General features: G+C 43.4%; 1 protein-coding gene and 1 long non-coding RNA gene across 3 annotated transcripts; one reads left to right on the top strand and one right to left on the bottom strand.

Annotated features, from left to right (window-relative positions):
- Positions 1–247: 247 nt before the first annotated feature.
- LOC140582797 (uncharacterized) lies at positions 248–2,033 on the bottom strand. 2 transcript variants are annotated; one of them, XM_072707155.1, is made up of 4 exons: positions 1,879–2,033; positions 1,159–1,300; positions 739–858; positions 248–543 (listed from the first exon to the last, which is right to left on the bottom strand). In XM_072707155.1, the coding sequence occupies exons 2-4, from the start codon at positions 1,297–1,299 to the stop codon at positions 295–297; spliced, it is 510 nt and encodes a 169-aa protein (XP_072563256.1). In that variant the 5' UTR covers position 1,300; positions 1,879–2,033; the 3' UTR covers positions 248–294. The 2 variants fall into 2 exon arrangements, with proteins under 2 accessions (XP_072563256.1, XP_072563255.1); XM_072707154.1 differs by having other exon boundaries at positions 739–1,300.
- Positions 2,034–18,337: 16,304 nt separating this feature from the next.
- Positions 18,338–19,550, top strand: LOC140583021 (uncharacterized). The gene is made up of 2 exons (XR_011985808.1): positions 18,338–19,347; positions 19,415–19,550. It is a non-coding gene; the product is annotated as an uncharacterized lncRNA (long non-coding RNA).
- Positions 19,551–20,921: the final 1,371 nt, after the last annotated feature.

The following is a 20,921-nucleotide window of genomic DNA, read 5'->3' as shown; positions in this document are numbered from 1 at the left end:
GCATTCTCTAAAATGGAGCAAACTTGGTTGATCGAGTTTTATAGTCCGTTTATCATCATGATCGTCCTCGTTTTTTTTAATCGATATAAAATCGAGATCGTTTTATCGCCCAGCACTACGATGCAACATTCAAAAGGGGGTAGTAAAGTGATATGTGGCAGAGCAAAGTGCCAATTCGATGTGGGGCAGTGATTAGCATGTGGAGAATGCTGCAGCAGTATTACAAAATCAGCAACTCTTTTGAAAATAGTCATATAAAAAAGTTTATAGAATCAGTATACAAAAGTACTTCTCCTACTCAGAGTCCTCCCGGTATTGGTGTCTGGAGGAGGTGGAGGAGCCCCTCCCAAGCCTCTCCCAAACTGCTGCTCTGTGCTGGGGGAGCAGGACAGGCCCAATGACATCACTGGCTGCCTCCACCCTCCTCCGGAACCGGTCTCTGTCTCTGGCCATCTGCAACCAGCAGGATCCATCACGGGCAACCCGGCTGGCAAACGCCCAGGCCACAAGAGGGCGCACTTCCACCTTCTCACTGAAGGTCACCTGCAATAACAAAGGGGAGGCGTTAAACGAAACCTGGAGTGTTACACAAAGAGCGCAACACATAACCAACCACATACATTAGCTGTTCACTGCATTTGTATTAACGCATTACTGAAGATGTTGTGAAACCCAAAAAGAATGCGTCTCCCTGTGGGACTGGAACACAGAGGCACAGTGATATCATCCAAATTATACCTTTTTGTGACCTGTAGTGGGCATCTCCTCCTGCAGAGGGCGCCGCTGTTCCTCATCACAGAGATGTTCCACCTGCGTCCCTCCAGCCTTTGCAGTGCAGCCCTCTGGTGGGCAAGTGGCCTGAGATGTCACCACAGAGGAGAAACTCAGCGGATTGTATGGGTCATCACTGCGGAAGGATTCCCAGAGCTGAGCATTCTCAGAGTTGTCATCACCGTCGTCATCAGACCAGCTCGAATCACTGTCACAGCCTGGCCCCTCCGAGGACACACTGGATTTCCCAGGAACAGCTTCATCGGCCTCATGAGAAGAGACTTCAGAGGAGTCCCATTCCAGCCACTCCGACAGGTCAACATCCTGCTCATCTGGGGAACTCGCACTCTCATCTTTCCCCAGAGTAACGATCGGCAGGGGGCACACCTCAGGCCGCAGAGCCTTCACGGCTGCTATACAGCGACGCTTGATTTTTGACAGCGCCGCCCTTAGGCGGCGGAAGGCCTTCTTAATCGCCTGGGACATCTGCGTCGGCCACTCACTGATATTGACGATATCCACACACATTCTGGGGAAGAAAAAAAACCACGGTAACCAATAAACGTCCGAAACAGGATAATAGTACTCCACCACTAGACCAAGCTGCAGTAATTAAATTTTAACCAAACTGAGCATAAGAACATTTGGTACAAAAAAAAAAAAAACTTCGCATATATAGGAACCTACGGATTTGTTAAAAACCGTCGCAAATCGAACATCTCGCAATATTACGATCTTCCATAGTATTACGCCGCCCATAAAGTAAATGGACTGCATTTATATAGCGCTTTCCTACTCCTACGAGTACTCGAAGCGCTTTACAATACATGCCTCACATTCACCCATCCACACACCAGTGGCGAAAGTCGGTTTCAGTGCATCATATATGACTGGCAAACGAAAAACCAATACATTACAATACTAACATTGTATTAGTCTCTAAATAGCGCCGCAGACATTTAAAGAAAAACAGCCTCCTTTATTTAACAGACAGCACTTTTGTTGACTAGCTTATGTCGGACTATCCTATAATACTCACATATCTATTAGACAATAAATCGTAAGTACAATTATCTAATTAAATTACCGTGTTAAAATAAAGCTCACCTTTTTGATTCCGTATCTCAGTCAGTCGCCTGAAAATCACACCAGCGAAGATTAGGTGACCTTCGGTTGAAAAAAACGTCTGCACTTGGTTTTATAAAAGAATAACCCTGTTTCTTGGCGGAAACTAGAGAAATAAACAAGTGCGACTCGACTCTTTATCGGAGGATCTACACCGTGCACGCTGCGCTTACCTTTATATAGCCGGTGGGGGTGCGGGGGGGCGAGGATTTCGGCCAATCATACAGCGAGGCGTTTGACGTCCCATAGAACGTATGCGTATTACGTGTCTGGGACAGCTGAGTGATTCGAGAAGGTGTTCGCTGCAGCCTGCGGGATGGGGCGGGGCGAGATGTGGGCGGAGCGAGATGTCACGCAGTAGCCTTATATGGGTACATGGATGGGCAGGACCAATTCGAAACTCCGCTCAGTGATTATGGCAGCATTGCGAAGACTTAATGGTTTGACTACAACTAATGTGTAAACTTCACCGATTTATGAGATTTTAGCGCTTCTTTCACATGTCATACGTTTGTATATATACCCTAATTATCGTATGCAATCCAGATATGAGAAATATTTTATATATATTAAAATATTAATTTTATGAAAAACAATGAAATGATCAATGAAAGCTCTAGTGCAGCGGTTCCCAAACTAGGGTACGCGTACCCTCTGGGGTACGCAAGAGGCTGTAGGGGGTACGCGAGGGAGCGGGGGGAATCACGAATTCGAACGAGACAGTCAGTAATTCTCAAAACAGCGGAGTCGGTGACCTCCAAAAAAGCCGTAAAACACAAAATACAGTCGTGTTTATGTCATATGTTTTTGTGCTTATTAAATTTAAGTGTTTCCCAAGATTAATCCCACAACAGTAATAAAATAAATGTCTTGCTTTAACATAAATACTAAAAGAATAGATCGCTTTAATCGCTATTACAGTTGGGTATGGGCACGCGGTCTTATTTAGAAAACATACAAAAAGAGACGCATATAATGTTTAATCATTCGTTAATTTGTATTTGTCCGGTCCAGGAGGTTAATTTTGGGGATCGTTAAAGTGATAGATCACCTATCTTGATTAAGCCTGATTCGGTTCGTTATATGTTGGGGAGCTGGAGGAAAGCGCCGTAGCTTTGACCCCCTCTCACCGTCACCTATGTGGAGGAAGCGCTGTCGCTTACAACTCCACACATGCACTTCTCGGACTCAGGACTTAAAGAGACAGCACACTTCTTATCTTTTACTTGCGCAAGGGTGCCCACTCACTTAGATGCAACAGACAGTATCTGCGCCTCAGTTCAGTGTCACACCGGGCAGTCCCTTGGCTTCTTTATTTATACTTGGCGGGAGGGGCTTACATGGGGCGTAGTTTAAACTGTTAATGCTGTTAGTGCCCTTACAGACAAAGGTTTATCAGGAACCGCTACACAACCCAGGGTAGGCCTCCTTGGCCACGTTGACAAGCCTATTCCCCACCCAGAGTTATAGTTCCTGTTCTCTCATCCTTCGGCGTCTAGGGACCACTTCGTTCTGCCCTGTCTCTAGACGCAGGGGCTGATACATATATATTACATAATGCTAACACACATACTTAATATGATAAAAGTAATACATTTTCCACTCTAACAGTCCCTCCTGTTTATCATGTTAATTGTAAGAAGGCAGAATCACACTGAGGGTCTCCTCGAGCTTCAGGAGTGGTCCACGCCCTTTAGGTTTTTGGACCGTCCGTCATTGTGAGTTACACCTCTCCGGGCTCTCCATCCTTCTCTTCGTCCGTCTCCATATTTTGGGTAAGGGACAACAACATATTTTCTTGAGCTCGAAACGCGGAATGTAGAGCAGAATTAATCAGCATTTTCAGACATGGAATCACAGTGATACAGCAGCAGAAAAATAGTATAAAAAAACAACAGAAATGGTGCACATATTTTCATCAGAATGGTCCACCATGCTCCGGTGGTGATCCAGGACAACCAAGAGAACCCTTGCTGGCTCTTTTCTTCGGTCATCACCGTCCGTAGATCTTTCAGCTTTTGCAAGGCATTCGTCATGTTGGAAGAATGTACATTATCAGGAATATAAGTACAGCAGGTTTGATTCAGTAGTACACACACCCCTCCCTGCGCCGCAGTGAGGAGATCTAGTGCCATTCTATTCTGAATCACCATCTGCCGGGTTATATCCAATTCTTTATTTTGTTGCTGCTCTATTATTATGGAAGCATTCATGAACAAACCTAATCTGTAGGTCAGAGTTTCTACGCGGAGCAGTAGTTTTCCTACTCCTACTTGTGGAAACAAGGCAAGTATTACTTTCTTCCCTTCGGACCACAGCTTTTGATCGTCGGGGACATCTGTTCCCCACACGCTATCATGTTGTTTCACGGTTTCTTCCGTGCTGCGTTTACGTCGTTTAGTTGTGTCCTCGGTACTTATTACATAGGTGTGATCTGAAACATAAATGGGTGCACAAACTCCGTACCAGCCGGGTGGTAACACAAAATAAGCACGGCTACCACACAACCAGGCTACGCCTTGCACCCAATAGGACCCATTGCTGGGGCCTGACATGTTGACTGGTGCTCCTTCACCTGAAACAGCAATTTGATCACAGTTTGTGGTGTTACCTAGGGGGTTTGTGCCATTCATTTGGTCATAGCACATAGTATGGTTGAATGTTCTCGGGTCTTTATTCATAAGGACCGGGAACGGGAATGAACTATTGGACTTGGTGACCTTAAAGTCAATCCAAAATAGTCGATCACAAGTGTTATTGTCGATCCCTGGGGCATATGGGTTTGTGTCATTTATTTTAATACCTATGTGCTGGTATCCGACGCCTCCGAATGAGGAAGCACATTTAGCCTGGGATCTGTTCATAGGTTTCCCGGTTAAGGTTGGGCCTTCACTGTGGTGTGGCATGACAGAGCAAACATAACAGTTAGACAGATTCTTTTGTTTCACAGCGTCATGTACATATCTGTACCAGTAATTCTGTAGGAACGGATGTTGTGCATCTCCGTTTATACGGGTGAGGTGAATCCCATCCGGGGTCCACTTTTCCCTACATCCACATTCTCATCTCCAAATTGTAATATCAGTATAATTAGTATAACGAAAAGACCTGTAATCAGACCTTTAGCCCACCAAGAACACCCTGTCAGAGCCATCCTAAAGGAGTGCAGTTCAGTTGGTTTCTTCACCGGGTTGAGACAACGAAAACCTATTGTATTTCGTGCCTTTGTAGCGGACTTCCACTGCTACTCCGCGAGTGAGGCGTCTGGCAAGGGCTTTATGAGCTTACAGTGACTTTTGTGAATCCACGACGGTCTTTCCGCAATCTTCAGTGCAGTGGGTGTTGTCAGGAGTACTTGATATGGTCCGTCCCACCGGGGCGTAGTCCAATCCTTTCGTTGCAGGACTTTTATCAGTATCCAATCTCCAGGTTTCACAGAATCCTGCAACACAGACACAGATGCTTCTGGCAAATTACTAGGATGTTGAGCGCTTTGTTTAGCGAGCAGTCTGCTCATCCAATCCGCAAGCGTTTGCTCATGTCCCGCCTTCCCTACGTCAGTGGTTTCCCCTATCAACGGAAACGGTCTCCCGTATACTATTTCAAAGGGGGTCAGTCCACTGACCGCAGGCGTGATACGCATCCATAGTTTCACTAGTGACAAACATTCTGGCCATGGTCTGCCTGTTTCTTCCATGGTTTTCTTTAGCCTATTTTTTATTGTTCCATTAGTTCGCTCCACTAGACCTGCACTCTGGGGGTGGTATGCGCAATGATTTTTTAGTGTGAATCCTAGTGCTTGTGAGCATAAGTCTAGTACTTTATTTACAAAATGTGAGCCGTTGTCTGATCGTATTATTTCGGGGATTCCATATGTCGGAAAGAATTGTCCCACTAAGCATTTAGCTACTGTGATTGCATCACAGTGTTTTGCTGGGTATATTTCTACCCACTTTGAAAAGGTGTCTATTATTACCAAACAGTATTTTGCACCTTGTGACCACATCAATTCTATGAAATCCATGTGTATTGCTTGAAACGGCTGCTCCGGCATGGGGAACTGGCCTCGCTTGGGTCTCATGTTCCCTTGTGCGTTATGTTTACAACAAATCATGCACGCTCTGCAATAGTTTTTTGCAAAATCAGAAAAATTTATTGTGTAAAAGTGTTGTTGTATTATATGTACCATCCCTCCTGTTGAGACATGGGTTTTCCCATGGCTCACTAAAGCTGCTGTTTTATACAGACTCGGTGGAAGGACTGGCTTCCCGTCCACTTCATACACATTATCTTTTTCCTGTGCCCCCCTGTTAGTCCATCTCTGTTTTTCTGCCTTTGGTGCATTCTGCTGCGCGTCTCGTAGTACATCAGTTTCTATGAGGAAGAGCCCATCGCTCTCTTCGAGCGGTGCGCTTTGGGCTGCTTCCTTAGCCGTTTGATCAGCGAAAGCATTCCCTTTCGCTTCCTCAGTTTCATTGGCCTGATGCGCTTTGCATTTGCAGAGTGCTAGTAGTTTTGGTTTCTGCACGACTTCTAACAGTCTTAGTAGTAATGCCGAATGAGTTAATGTGGTCCCTTGGGACGTCTTGAATCCTCTCGTTTTCCACACAGCGGCATGATGATGCACTGCTGAGAAAACGTACTGACTGTCTGTGTATATTGTAATTTCTTTCCCCTCATGTATTTCACAGGCTCGGATGACGGCATACAGTTCTGCAGCTTGTGCTGAACAGGTCGGCGGCAATGCCTTTGCTTCTATTACTTTGTCTTGGGTTACTACCGCATACCCTACTCTGTTTTTGCCATACTGATCTTTAGATGCAGACCCGTCCACGAACAGGACTGTAGTCTGGGGTATGGGCGTTTGAGAGATGTCTGCTCGGGGTTTTGTTTGTTCTTCTATTATGGTTTTACATGAATGCGCGTCTCCCTCTGCCTGAGACGGCAGGAGGGTGCTGGGGTTTAATGGTCCACACCTCTGCAAGGTTATATTGGGCTGTGAAAGCAGAAGTGAGACCAGGGTCAGGTGTCTAGCGTGCGTTAAGAAGGGTAGTGGTGTCTGGAGCAATATCAGCGATACGGCATGTGGTACTTTCAGGGTCAGGGGGTGGCATAACACTAGCTCTGCTGATATTTTCACTGCTTCCGCTGCTGCTGCACATGCTTGCAGACAGCCTGGAAACCCTGCTGCCACAGCGTCTAGTCTTTTAGAGTAGAACGCTAATGGTCTGTGTTTGGTTCCAAACGGTTGTGTTAAAACAGCTTTCATATACCCTTCTTGTGCATCTACGCATAGCATGAAAGGCAATTCATAATTTGGTAAGGCCAAGACTACATCTGTCTGCAGCATGTGTTTCAGTTTCTCAAATGCTGCTTCTCCCTTGGCGGTCCATTGTATTTGGTCTTTTAGTGTCATCTCCTTCCCATATATTAACTCCTGCAAAGGCTGTGCTAAGGTTGCATAGTCTGGTAACCATTCCCTACAGTAATTGCACAGTCCCAGGAAGGACATCATCTGTTTTTTCCTTGGTTTAGGCGCCTCTCTAATCGCTTGCTTACGAGTTTCTAGGAGCGCCTTCCCTTCCCCCGTAAGATAATGACCTAAATATATGACCTTCTTCTGGCAATATTGTAGCTTTTCTTTCGAGGCCTTATGTCCTGTCTTGTACAAATGTTGGAGCACAGCCAAGGTCGTCTGCCGGCAATGTTCCTTAGTATCGGCTGCGACTAGGATATCATCCACGTACAACAATACTTGGCTGTGTTCCAGCACTGGGCACGTTTGCATAGAGAAGCGGAGGGCCATTGTGTACACATGTGGGCTTTCAGAAAAACCTTGCGGTAATCTAGTGTAAGTATATTTCTTCCCTTTGTAGGTGAACCCGAATAAATGTTGCGAGTCCTCATGTAGTGGCACTGAGAAAAAGGCATTACTCAAATCTATCACTGAGAACCACTTCTTATCTCCCGTGAGGGAGTTAAGCAGTAAATGTGGATTGGGCACATCTGGCGCTGCATGCTGAACTATGTTATTTATTGGCCTTAAATCTTGCACCATCCTCCACTTTCCCGTTTGACCTTTCTGCACTGGGAATATGGGGGTGTTGCAAGTAGCCTCAGGTGCCTCTCTCAAGATTCCTGACCTCAACATGTCCTGTATCACCGGTGCTATTCCGGCTTCAGCTTCGGGTTTCAATGGATATTGTCTCACTATCGGTTCTTGTTGTGTTCGTATTTGTACCTTATATGGTGGGAAGTCTTTTACTAGCCCTACATCAGTGGGGGAGGAAGACCACAGCCCTTTAGGTATTACTGACAGCTCTGGGCTCTCAACCGTAGCTATCAATCAGGCTGGGTCCTCCATGTGTGTGACAGGGGTCACAGGCACTCGCCATCCCAAAGGGAATCTCCATATGTTTTGTGTTTCGTTATAGCTCCACTCTGTCCCTGGCTGCGTCGTATATCTAAGTTTTGGGTGTGATGCGCAGCTCACAAACTGTCCCAAATCTTTCCATCTATGCTTTTTCCCTTTTGAAAGAGAAATGTGTGGTGTGTCTTCTAGAAACAATCTCCATTGCCTATTCGTTAGGGTGACGGATGCTGCCGCTAGCCCATTTACTGTGTCCACATACAGATACGGGACCGTAATGCAATTGTCGGTCTGTGCATGGAACAAGGCGTCATATGCTGGGTCTGGCCCTGGTACCGTTTTGTATCTCATTGTAACGTGCAGTGCATCACTCAGCATATATTGCGTTTGTGATGCTTTCTGCTGTTGTCTTGTTTTTCTCAACATTTCTCTAGTTTGGTTCGTGTCTCCTAAGTCTAAGGACCAATAATAGGTTGGGGTGTTATGTCCTTGTAGCACACAAACATCCTCCTCTATTATGGCCTTCATTCCATTTGGGGTTGGCACCACGCCTATTCCTAATGCTTGCATTACATCTCTCCCTACCAGATTTACGGGGCAAGCAGGGCTTATGAGTACTTGTGCTTCGCACTCCTTTCTGGTCTCGACATCTGTTATCAGCAGGGGGTTGGTAAGTTTATGGCTATCTGTTTGGCCTCCTGCTGTTTTCATATTCACTGTAGCCGTTGAAAAGGTAGTTTTAGGAGGTGCTGCTGTCAGCACCGTCCTGCAGGCTCCAGTGTCGCACAAACACTCATAAGTTTCCCCGTTTATAGACAATTGTCTGCTTGGTAATTCACACCATTGTTTTGACACTAACAGTTGTTGCACTGCTAGCAGGTCTACTTCCTCTTCTCCCTCTATTCGCACTGTTTCAACTTTACAGCATCTTAGGGTCACGGGGGCACATTCCTCTGTTTCAGTGTTTGAAATAGAGTCCCCCGTGACTGGGAGTCACTGGGGTGGCTCACCGGAGGTGGACCTTCTATCGGGATTGGTTGTGGGGCCCCTATTTTGCTTTAGTCTGCAATCCCTTGCCATGTGTCCTATCTTCCCACAATTCCAGCAGTCTATTACTCCTGGTTGACCTCTTCCCAATCCCCCTCTACCTCTTCCTCTGTTTCTACCCCTGAAACCTCCTCTACCCCTTCCTTGGATCTGCGTATAGGCCACTAACTGATCGCTTTGATCTAAGAAAACAGTTTCTGGTTTTGTCTTCTGGGCTTTTTGAGCGTGTTGTGCATATTCTATTGCTTGTTGCACAGTTCCTGTATTCTGGTGCACCCAGTGTTTATCAATGTATCGCTTCAATTCTGGTCGCAACCCAGTTAGGAAGGCTCTTTTTAATTGTTGCTGATATACCCCGTTCTCATCTTCCGCATGAGGAATTCCTGAGTTCGTCCTGAACATAGGCCGTAATCTGTCCAGGAAGTCCTCTGGCTCCTCTCCTTCTTTCTGCTTACACTGCGCTATTTTCCCATAATCAGCTCGTCTTGTGAATGTGGCCTCTAACCTTCCTCTCAACTGGTCTAGAGCCTGCTGTAATTCCATGGAGTCATGTGCTAGGGGCTGGTTTCTTGCTCCCTGACCCGTAAAATCACCAGCTACCCGTCCCCATTTGTGACTTAGGACTTGTCTAAAACAGCGGAATAATTCTCTCCCATTAAGGTGAAAGCTGGTCTGTAGTTCCGTCATAGCTGTCCAGAACTCAGGCACACCGTCCTCTACGGCAGGGATGCCTTTCAGGGCGGCTGCTCTATCTTCTGCTGTCCATGGGCGGTAAACTAATATGGTGGCTGGTGGGGCTAAGCCATCATCATCCAGGGCTATTCTTGGATTAGCCACTTCCACCATCGGGGCGAGGAACTCATCTTCCTCATCTAATTCTATGGCATGCCACTGAACTCTCCGACTTTCAGGGTTTATGCGTTTTTTCAGTTGTGGATCTGTCGCCCTGGTTTCATGTAACCTTGGTCTCTCTCCCTCCACTCCCTGAGCCGCTTGCAAAGGTGCAGGCTCCTTTTGATTATGATAAGGTGGTGGCTGTGGCCCTAGTGGCGCAGCCACAGGCACATGCGGGGGAGCAGTGGGCGATGTCTCATCTATTTTAACCAATGCTGCCTGTAATTTCCCTTTTTTGTTTTTCTGTTTCTCCTTCCTCGCTTTATCTCGGAGTTTGCTTTGCTCTAACCAAGCTTCAGACAGCATGTATTCTCCCTTCTTCTGTGCTTTATCTTTCTCTGAACGGCAACTGGCCAGTATATCTAATTTTAACTCGGTCTGCAGTTTTAGAATGTCCCCTGTATTCAGATTTCCAGGAAATTTATATCTTTTCTGCCATTTCCGATTACTCACAACTCCTGCTCCTACTTTGTATGCTTCCATAAATTTCTCATCTCCCGCCAATTCTACTTTGCTCTGACTCTGTCCCATTTTTCTACAAAAAACAACAACCCCTAGGTGCAAGTCCCTGGCATGAGACCTCAGGAGGACACTGACACGGCCTTCTACTGTCTCCTATGGAGACAGCGGTATCAGTTTTCAGGGGTGAAACCCGTCCTTTCTCCCTTGGTCACCAGTATGTTGTTGCACCCAGGCCAGACGTGCAGACCTTCTACTAGTCTCTTAATACACGTCTGTTCTCATTCACGCTGCAGCGTCGTGCTTCTCACCTGATCCTTTCGCGAAGTGCTTCTAGTTCTTGTCCGGAGGCCCATCAGACGTCGCCCCAGCCGTCGGGAACGGTCCTAACCACCGGCCTGTAGACGAATTCACGTCACAGGTCTTTCACTCACTCTCTGTGAGTGAGACTGTCGACAGTTTTCGGTGTTGTTCGTCGGCGGACTGGTCGGCGTCCTCTGGTCTCCTCTCGGATCCGGCTCGAAGGACCAAGTTTTATGTTGGGGAGCTGGAGGAAAGCGCCGTAGCTTTGACCCCCTCTCACCCTCACCTATGTGGAGGAAGCGCTGTCGCTTGCCACTCTACACATGCACTTCTGGGACTCAGGACTTAAAGAGACAGCACACTTCTTATCTTTTACTTGCGCAAGGGTGCCCACTCACTTAGATGCAACAGACAGTATCTGCGCCTCAGTTCAGTGTCACACCGGGCAGTCCCTTGGCTTCTTTATTTATACTTGGCGGGAGGGGCTTACATGGGGCGTAGTTTAAACTGTTAATACTGCTAGTACCTTTACAGACAAAGGTTTATCAGGAAACGCTACACAACCCAGGGTAGGCCTCCTTGGCCATGTTGACAAGCCTATTCCCCACCCAGAGTTATAGTTCCTGTTCTCTCATCCTTCGGCGTCTAGGGACCACTTTGTTCTGCCCTGTCACTAGACGCAGGGGCTGATACATATATATTACATAATGCTAACACACATACTTAATATGATAAAAGTAATACATTTTCCACTCTAACAGTATGACATAAGATTAGAATAAGATCAGACTAATATACGTTAAGATAAGATTTCGTATAACATAAGGTAACATAGAATAAGATAAGACTAATATAGAGTAAGTTAAGATAAGGTTAAGATAAGATTTTGTATAACATATGGTAACATAGAATAAGATAAGACTAATATAGTGTAAGTTAAGATAAGGTTAAGATAAGATTGTATAACGTAAGGTAACATAGAATAATATAAGACTAAGATATAAATAAATGTGGATTATTTTGCATTTGGTTTGTGTCTGTGTGGTTATTTAAAACATTGTGAAGTTTGAAACAAAATTTGATTAGCTTAAATAATGATTGGTTAAACTCATGTACATGTAGAGAATTGTAGTGGACTTGCCATTGAATTAAAGGTTTCTTCAGTTCTCAAGTGCAATGCAAAAAACATAGAGGGGCAATTCATTAAATGATGCAAGCACAGGGACATGATTTTGGTGTTAAACCCAAATTGCATGACCATTCTGCCGCAAATACAGGCCTTTAAGGTTAAAGGTGCCATCCAACTCTACTTTGAAAACTTGTGAAACTGATAAAGTACATGTTTCTTTGTTTTCTGCACATGCGTCCACCAAACGGAAGGGGCCTGAGAGTGGCATTAAGAGTCTGCAGCTGTATATTATTATTATTATATATATAAAATTATATTATAATATTATATAAGCTAATTTCCTAGATCCTTAAATTTGCAAGCTTAGTGGTGACATAGTTTCATGGACAAAGAGCAAGTCCTAAATGACCAACAGCAAGCAGTTATGAAAGAGGAAAAAGAGAGAAAGAGTCCGACGGAGTCACCACTAGATCCAGTACCAGGGGGGTCAGCCACGTTTCCGTGAAACGTGATATATTGCAGTTTCTTGCATCACGCTGGAACCCCAACCTCGCTCTTAGGTCACCTACTTTAGACTGGACGTTTGCGAGCGGGACTCTGGGCAGGGGCGGGCGATGTGCTCGTTTCCTCAGTCTGTTTCGGACGCCGGCGTGTGTCCCACAGTGCTTCTTTGTTCGGCGCCGCGGGGTCATGCGGCCGCGTCCTTTGTTTGGTTTGTTTTACACAAACGTAAAAGCATGGACTATACCCCTAAAGGGAGGCCTTATTGAAATAATATGGATCATTTAAGGCCTGCATTCAAATATTACATTAAAATGACTAAATTAAAATTATTAAGTTTACCCATCTTTATCACTCTGCCTTAAACAAAGGAGACGCCTGAATCTCCTCGGTATACAGAGTACACTTTAGATGGGCAGTAAGTGCATTTCCCTGCCACTCCAGGGAAGCCGGTGTGGATGTGCAGGCTAGCTGTTTGGTCCCTGTTTCAGGTTCATGCGGCAGAATCTGCAAAGGCGCCCTGCTTGTCGTGAGTCTGGCCTTTTCCTCTTTTTCTCCATCTTCTTCTCCACCCTTTTCTTGGCAGCCTCCAGCTCCTTCTGGAAGAATTCTGTCTCTGCAAATTCATCTAAGGCCATTTTGGGGTTAGAGAGCCCCTCAGCAAAAAATGTTACGTTTGTAAACAAAAATCAGGTAACACTACTTAAGGCCATTGCTTTAGCAATTTATAAACACATTCATAACTAATAATAATGAATCCGTAAAGTATTAGAAACATGGCTATAATTATTTATCAAAAGGCATAACACATTATACCCATGTGTATTATGCATTATGAATGATTTATGAAGCTCTCATCTGGAATGCACTATAGATACCCTCATAATGCATTATGATGGTCGGAATAATACAGCTTTCTACTGCATTACAAAGGTATCTATAGTGCATTATAGATGAGAGCTTCATCAGGCAGTCATAGTGCATAATAAACATGGCAATGTGTTATGCCCTTTTAGAAATATAGCCGTGTTTATAATGCTTCATGAATGCATTATAATGCATGGTCAATGTGTTTAAAAATGACTAAAACAAAAAAAGATGTTACCAAAAATCATTTATGGTTCTGCCTGTGATGCTATCAACACTCAAGCTTTTCTGGTCAGTGCAATTTATAATTGTTCAGACAGATAATAGTCTACCATGTGAGCGATGCTCAGGTCACTGATCAACACAAGTTTGTCAGAAACGGACTGACAAGATTTTTTAACGTTATGACAAAAAACTATACACACAAATATGTAAAACGATCATGTCCATTCATTATCCCATGTGCCATTTTACTACAAGCCATGGACACATAGGCTATGCGGCAAACCTAGCTTCAGCCTCTTACCAAGTGAGCGATGCTAGCTAATTGGTGACACAAAATTACTATCAGTACCGTGGCGACAAGATTTTATCATACAACAACATAAAAACCACACACATTATCAAATAACGGTCATGACAATTCATTATTTAGTGCATAATTACAGGGAACGTATGAGAGACAAAAGTCTGTCAGTTCTCTCTCGTCAAACAAGTGAAATGGATGCGAGTGATAATGTTACTATAAGCGAGCTGTTATGAAAACACCTGGCGGTATAACTGTAAATTTATCCTGTAGTTCTACATTTATCTCAAACATGTCATTCTGACACTGATATGTCTTCAAGCCATCATTAGTGGCTCCCTCATCTGGCCTCAGTAGTGGTTGCATCCCAGAACCACCAGCAGCCTGCTGGTCTTGGTGGCACCCCAGTGTTTGCTTGTAGAGGAGATGCTCAGTGGCAGTGATGGTGGGAGTCCCAGATAAGACAAGATGAGCACAGAGCTGTCCAGCCCATTGTTGCCAATGGTCACATTCTACCAGAATGCCCTGACACTAACATCCAAACATCCCACGGACCCCAGCTATCCACTGTAGGGAAACTGAATAAGAAGCCTTTACCTTGGGCAGAAAATGCTTTGTTTGTGTAGTACGTCTTAGTGACAGAGTAGCAATTTCAGAGGCCATTAAGTTGAAAAATATGCAGTGAAATATCTAATGATATCTGAACATTCAAACACAGCATACAATTCAGTTTGCAAATTTAAACAATTCTATTTAAAAGAACAGTTTAATTTTAGAGCCGACGGCCGTGTGACCATGAAATGAAATGAAATGCCGACAACATTCCTGGAGCCTTCAATTTAGCATACACAGTGCCCTCTACAGGATTCTGTCGAAACCGCATCCCCTTCAGCCTCGTTCACAAAACGTGCGAGTTGTTTTCAGCATACGTTTTTCTTTATAAATCCCAAAATCCTCTTAGATACGTACCTATGAATGTTTGGCATCTTTTTCGGTCACATGAAGCCTTTAGAAATGAATTCCCGATTAATGCCTGTACATGGCTAGTGGTGTAATTGTATCATTAGAAACACATGAAAACATCTTAATTGCGTTAAGGTATGTAACGGTATAGTCACATGACAAAAGATAACTTCGTGACTTAGCAAATTGCATGGTAGTTATATTACTTTAGTGTTGCTGCTGTGACAGTGCCAGACAATACAACTGTCTAATTGTACCTATCAGCGTACCTATAATATCACCCATTCATTGCGCCAGGGTAAGGTCGGATGGCGTTACATCATAAACAGGAAATTAGGGGAACATGCTGCCTTTATCCATTAATATTTTCACGCAAGACAAAGGTAACGAGTCCGTTGAAATTTCAGTACCTTGCGTTTTTTAATTTGAAATGGTAATTAGTTACATTACTCCTTACAGACAAAAGTAGTGGAATTACAGTAACGCGTTACTACCAACATTGCTAGGTAGCTAGGTTTGCTAATGCTAAGGTTAGCAGTGCAGCCTTATGCTACTTCCTCTCGCAAGATAAGACAGCCTTACTGTCACTGTGCAAATACAATAAGATGTCTTTGGAGCAAGCATGTTAAGGATAAAACCACAAGTAAAATACAATATGAAATAAAAGAAATATTCACCAACCGTAAAGAAGAACAAAGATGAATAAAATTCCTTGTACTGGAAGCAAAGAAACCAGTAAAACATAGTCAGAGAAACATTGGAAAGCTCGGAACAGCTGCGAATGTGCCTCCATCATTGTTCATAATTCTTCAGTTGACGTTGCTACAGTGGAAGAGTGAAATGGCTGAAGATTAATTACAGCCCTGCTGCCTAACTGTCCGGGGGTCAGACAGAGCAGAAAATAAACCACCGCGGGAACCTTTCCATGAAAACTATTAATTAAAACCGATACCTGTACGAAAAACACAACATCGCAATAAGTGTATCGACATATCCCTAGATTCTTAGGAATATTAGCACTACACCAAAATTTCCAACTGTGCTAAATATTCAGTTGTAAATCAAAACCACAAGTAAGATAAGAACGTCTCCCGCTCATTCCCCTCCATCAAATCTTCCACTAACTGAATGGGTCGCTTAATTGTCGCTATGAATTCTGGGAGTCTGTGGAAGGTCACGACCGCAGCTCTCGCGTTACTTGCTACCAGGAAGAAATTGTATTCAAATACTGTAATAGCGACCTAATAATTTTAACAAACGATCAAATTTTATTTAGATATATATATATATAAATCTATTATACAGACACGACCTGTATTGTGTCATTCTACATCTTGTTTTGATAATATATTTGTATTGCGTAAACATATTCGATATACAGCCCAGCCACAATTGGTTTCTTTGTCACCCGGAAACTTAGCAACTGTGTTGTGAGCGGATCTGCAGCGCTTTTCTCTTTTTAAACGTGTCTTCTAAATTTGCGGTGCTTCTATTATTTTTCCGCGCTTTTGTTAATGTACATCGTGTGTGTTGTCATTTGGTTAAAGTGTTTGACGACTTTGCAGCGCGCTGACACTAATTGGCCACAGTACCATAGCAACCGCATCATAACAATTGTAGTTGCACTTCGAGTTAATTTGATTTGAACATTCAAAGCAGCTCATATTTGCAGCTTCCCAGCGAGAGACAAGACGTGATCGAGATGTCTGCCCTGAACGCCACTGTGTGCCTCTGGAGAATCGACTGGCTCCTGCCAAATGGGGCAGTCAGTGTCCGGATTGCTCCGGAAGACATCCCCGGTTCAGTTAGCCATGGTAAGGACGGCAAAGTGATGCCCAGAATAGCTCAGCACTCGAAGAATGAAAGTCAGAATAGGGTTGGCTGGTCTTGTTGAATCTTGCAGTCTGTGATAACTATCTTATTTTGGAACTACATGTCTTAGGATACTAGATAATAAAATGGTTGACTTTTAGGCAAACGGTGATTTGTTACCATGAAGCAGTAAAAATACGGGGCTCTTTTCGGCATGTCTGCTGTATTGTATAATGAAATCAGTAAAATCTGTCGCTGTGATGTGTGGATGGATGAAGTTTTAACTTCTTTTTTTTTGACTGGCTATATTTACCATAATATAAGCTGCACAGAAATGGTCCTCATATTGTTTTAAAGCTATTGTCCAGCTCTATAGGTTGAACAAATAATATGCCATCCCCATACGAATAATTACCATGGGTTATTAAAGTATTAAAAATTCAATAACAAAACACCTGTATTTCAAAATTGATCAATTTTTTAAATAAATCTAGCAAATAATGTCATGAACATCTCCAGATAATTTGGTCTTTGGTTTTTACGTTGTTGCTGAGACATCATTACTTAATTATGTGAAATGTCTATCAAAACCACAGTTCCTTACAATGCTGTTAGCAGTAGCAGAATAGCAGTTAGTGATCAAGGCATGGTACAGGGTTATTATTTTTCATGACAACTTCAACTATTGCCAGAACTAGCTGTGGAAATATAATTTAAATTAAAACATTTCAAATTACTATCAAAATTGAATAAAAAGACAATATTGCCAAAGTAACTGGGGAAAAAAGAGAATTAATGACACAGTCAGAATAGTTTATTTTCCTCTTAGGTTTACACCTTTGACTAGACACTGGCCTACTAAAAAGGGCCTTCATTTGTCAAAAAGCCTGAACAAAACAAAAATAAATAAACTAGATTGGCTTTTATGCTACTAGGGCGAGGAAAGCATTTCAACATTGGTGTAATAATGCATAAGATACATCAGTTTCCAGTGTGTTTTTTCGCTGTTGTTCTGCATATCAGGGAATCTGTGCACTAACTGGTGTGTTTTTATAAGTCAAGTTCCCCTGTTGAAACGCAGGCGGCCCGATTCAAGACCAGCGCATAAGTCTCCCAAGCTTGCGTTTCCTGTATCCAATAAGATGGCAGAATTTTTCTCAATGTGCAATACTGACTGCCAAGTGTGATATCTGTGATGTATGTGATGTAGTTTTGTTGTAGAGTGACATAAGGATTCACTTGAATTAAATGTGCTGTCCCCTGTCTTTTTAACCCCAAAGGACGAACCAGCACCAGTGGTGGAGGCCATCGGAGGAAATGCCGCACTGGGCCGCCGGCACCCAGCTCCATCACCGTGTCTGCCGCCACTTCGTCTACTCCCTCCCCGGTGGCAACCAGCAGGGGTCAGCAGGGCTCAGGACGCCGTAGAAATACGGCGGGAGGCCGGTCAGGACGTAGAAATTGGCGTAAAAAACAAAAGGGGCCATTTACAAAAAATTTACAGAATCTAGTACGCTTCAGTAACTGCAAATTGGGAAACCCGTTTGACTCAGCCCAAGTGGGTGAGAAGATCCCGTGTGAGGATCTCACCCAGAGTGACGACGAGGTTGCAACCATCCTGTGTCGCACTCCATCTATGTCAGAGCCTGAGCCTGAGCCCTGCTCACCGGCCTTCTCCTCCACTTCATTCTTAGTTCCGTCACCCATCCCATCCTCTTTTGTCTCCTCTCCATCTCCATCTTTTTTTACAGACTCTCCTCCTCCGTCACCACACGTAGTCTCACATGTAAGCCCAGCCCCACATCCATCTTCAACTCCGGCCATGGTTCATCCCACCCCTCCGTATCAGGTTCCAGCGCACCCCTCATCTCAGCTGGTTACGGGTCCGACACCCCCATTTATGTCCCCTTCTGTTGTTTTTGAAAAAATGGAAAGATTCAATAAGTTGCATAACTATTATCTTAGCAACTACCCTAAAATGACCTATGAGGCCAAGTGCTTAACTTACCATTGGTGTATTCAGTTTTGGAGTGAGTTTTTAAATGCAATTTCCATCTGCAAGCAGGGGAGGGACCAAAACCTAGAGGCTCACTACACGTATGTTGACAATTGGGTTGATGAAGCTGAGGTGATATTTCCTAATGATGCGCTGGACCAGCTGAGTGCCATCCCCGGGGTCCTGGAGTTGGCTGTGGAGATGGGCTATCTGTGTGATGTAAATAGTTTTTTATAGAACCTGTAAATAATTAGGTGAGAGATCTCACAAGTACTTAGGATAAGATAAGATTAAGATAGTTTAACCTTAACTTATCCTAAGTTTGTATGACATAAGATTAGAATAAGATCAGACTAATATAGGTTAAGATAAGATTTTGTATAACATAAGGTAACATAGAATAAGATAAGACTAATATAGAGTAAGTTAAGATAAGGTTAAGATAAGATTTTGTATAACATAAGGTAACATAGAATAAGATAAGACTAATATAGTGTAAGTTAAGATAAGGTTAAGATAAGATTTTGTATAACATATGGTAACATAGAATAAGATAAGACTAATATAGTGTAAGTTAAGATAAGGTTAAGATAAGATTGTATAACGTAAGATAACATAGAATTAGATAAGACTAAGATAGGGTAAGATGAGGTTAAGATAAGATTGTATAACGTAAGATAACATAGAATAAGATAGGAGTAAGATAAGGTTAAGATAAGATTGTATAACGTAAGGTAACATAGAATAATATAAGACTAAGATATAAATAAATGTGGATTATTTTGCATTTGGTTTGTGTCTGTGTGGTTATTTAAAACATTGTGAAGTTTGAAACAAAATTTGATTAGCTTAAATAATGATTGGTTAAACTCATGCACATGTAGAGAATTGTAGTGGACTTGCCATTGAATTAAAGGTTTCTTCAGTTCTCAAGTGCAATGCAAAAAACATAGAGGGGCAATTCATTAAATGATGCAAGCACAGGGACATGATTTTGGTGTTAAACCCAAATTGCATGACCATTCTGCCGCAAATACAGGCCTTTAAGGTTAAAGGTGCCATCCAACTCTACTTTGAAAACTTGTGAAACTGATAAAGTACATGTTTCTTTGTTTTCTGCACATGCGTCCACCAAACGGAAGGGGCCTGAGAGTGGCATTAAGAGTCTGCAGCTGTATATTATTATTATTATATATATAAAATTATATTTATATTATAATATTATATTATATAAGCTAATTTCCTAGATCCTTAAATTTGCAAGCATAGTGGTGACATAGTTTCATGGACAAAGAGCAAGCCCTAAATGACCAACAGCAAGCAGTTATGAAAGAGGAAAAAGAGAGAAAGAGTCCGACGGAGTCACCACTAGATCCAGTACCAGGGGGGTCAGCCACGTTTCCGTGAAACGTGATATATTGCAGTTTCTTGCATCACGCTGGAACCCCAACCTCACTCTTAGGTCACCTACTTTAGACTGGACGTTTGCGAGCGGGACTCTGGGCAGGCGATGTGCTCGTTTCCTCAGTCTGTTTCGGACGCCGGCGTGTGTCCCACAGTGCTTCTTTGTTCGGCGCCGCGGGGTCATGCGGCCGTGTCCTTTGTTTGGTTTGTTTTACACAAACGTAAAAGCATGGACTATACCCCTAAAGGGAGGCCTTATTGAAATAATATGGATCATTTAAGGCCTGCATTCAAATATTACATTAAAATGACTAAATTAAAATTATTAAGTTTACCCATCTTTATCACTCTGCCTTAAACAAAGGAGACGCCTGAAACTCATTCCGGTCCATCTCCTCGGTATACAGAGTACACTTTAGATGGGCAGTAAGTGCATTTCCCTGCCACTCCAGGGAAGCCGGTGTGGATGTGCAGACTGGCTGTTTGGTCCCTGTTTCAGGTTCATGCGGCAGAATCTGCAAAGGCGCCCTGCTTGTAGTGAGTCTGGCCTTTTCCTCCTTTTCTCCATCTTCTTCTCCACCCGTTTCTTGGCAGCCTCCAGCTGCTTCTGGAAGAATTCTGTCTCTGCAAATTCATCTAAGGCCATTTTGTGGTTAGAGAGCCCCTCAGCAAAAAATGTTAAGTTTGTAAACAAAAATCAGGTAACACTACTTAAGGCCATTGCTTTAGCAATTTATAAACACATTCATAACTA

This window comes from Paramormyrops kingsleyae, chromosome 25 (assembly GCF_048594095.1).
Source record: "Paramormyrops kingsleyae isolate MSU_618 chromosome 25, PKINGS_0.4, whole genome shotgun sequence".
NCBI classification, from domain to species: domain Eukaryota; kingdom Metazoa; phylum Chordata; class Actinopteri; order Osteoglossiformes; family Mormyridae; genus Paramormyrops; species Paramormyrops kingsleyae.
Note: the sequence above shows the minus strand (reverse complement) of the source record. Positions and strands in the feature narration are given on the sequence as shown.

Excerpts from the sequence above, each read along its gene's own strand:
- LOC140582797 (XM_072707154.1), bottom strand. The coding sequence starts at position 1,299 with ATGTGTGTGGATATCGTCAATATCAGTGAGTGGCCGACGCAGATGTCC. Across the intron at positions 544-738 it reads CCACTACAGGTCACAAAAAG|GTGACCTTCAGTGAGAAGGT; the intron begins GTATAATTTGGA and ends TTGTTATTGCAG.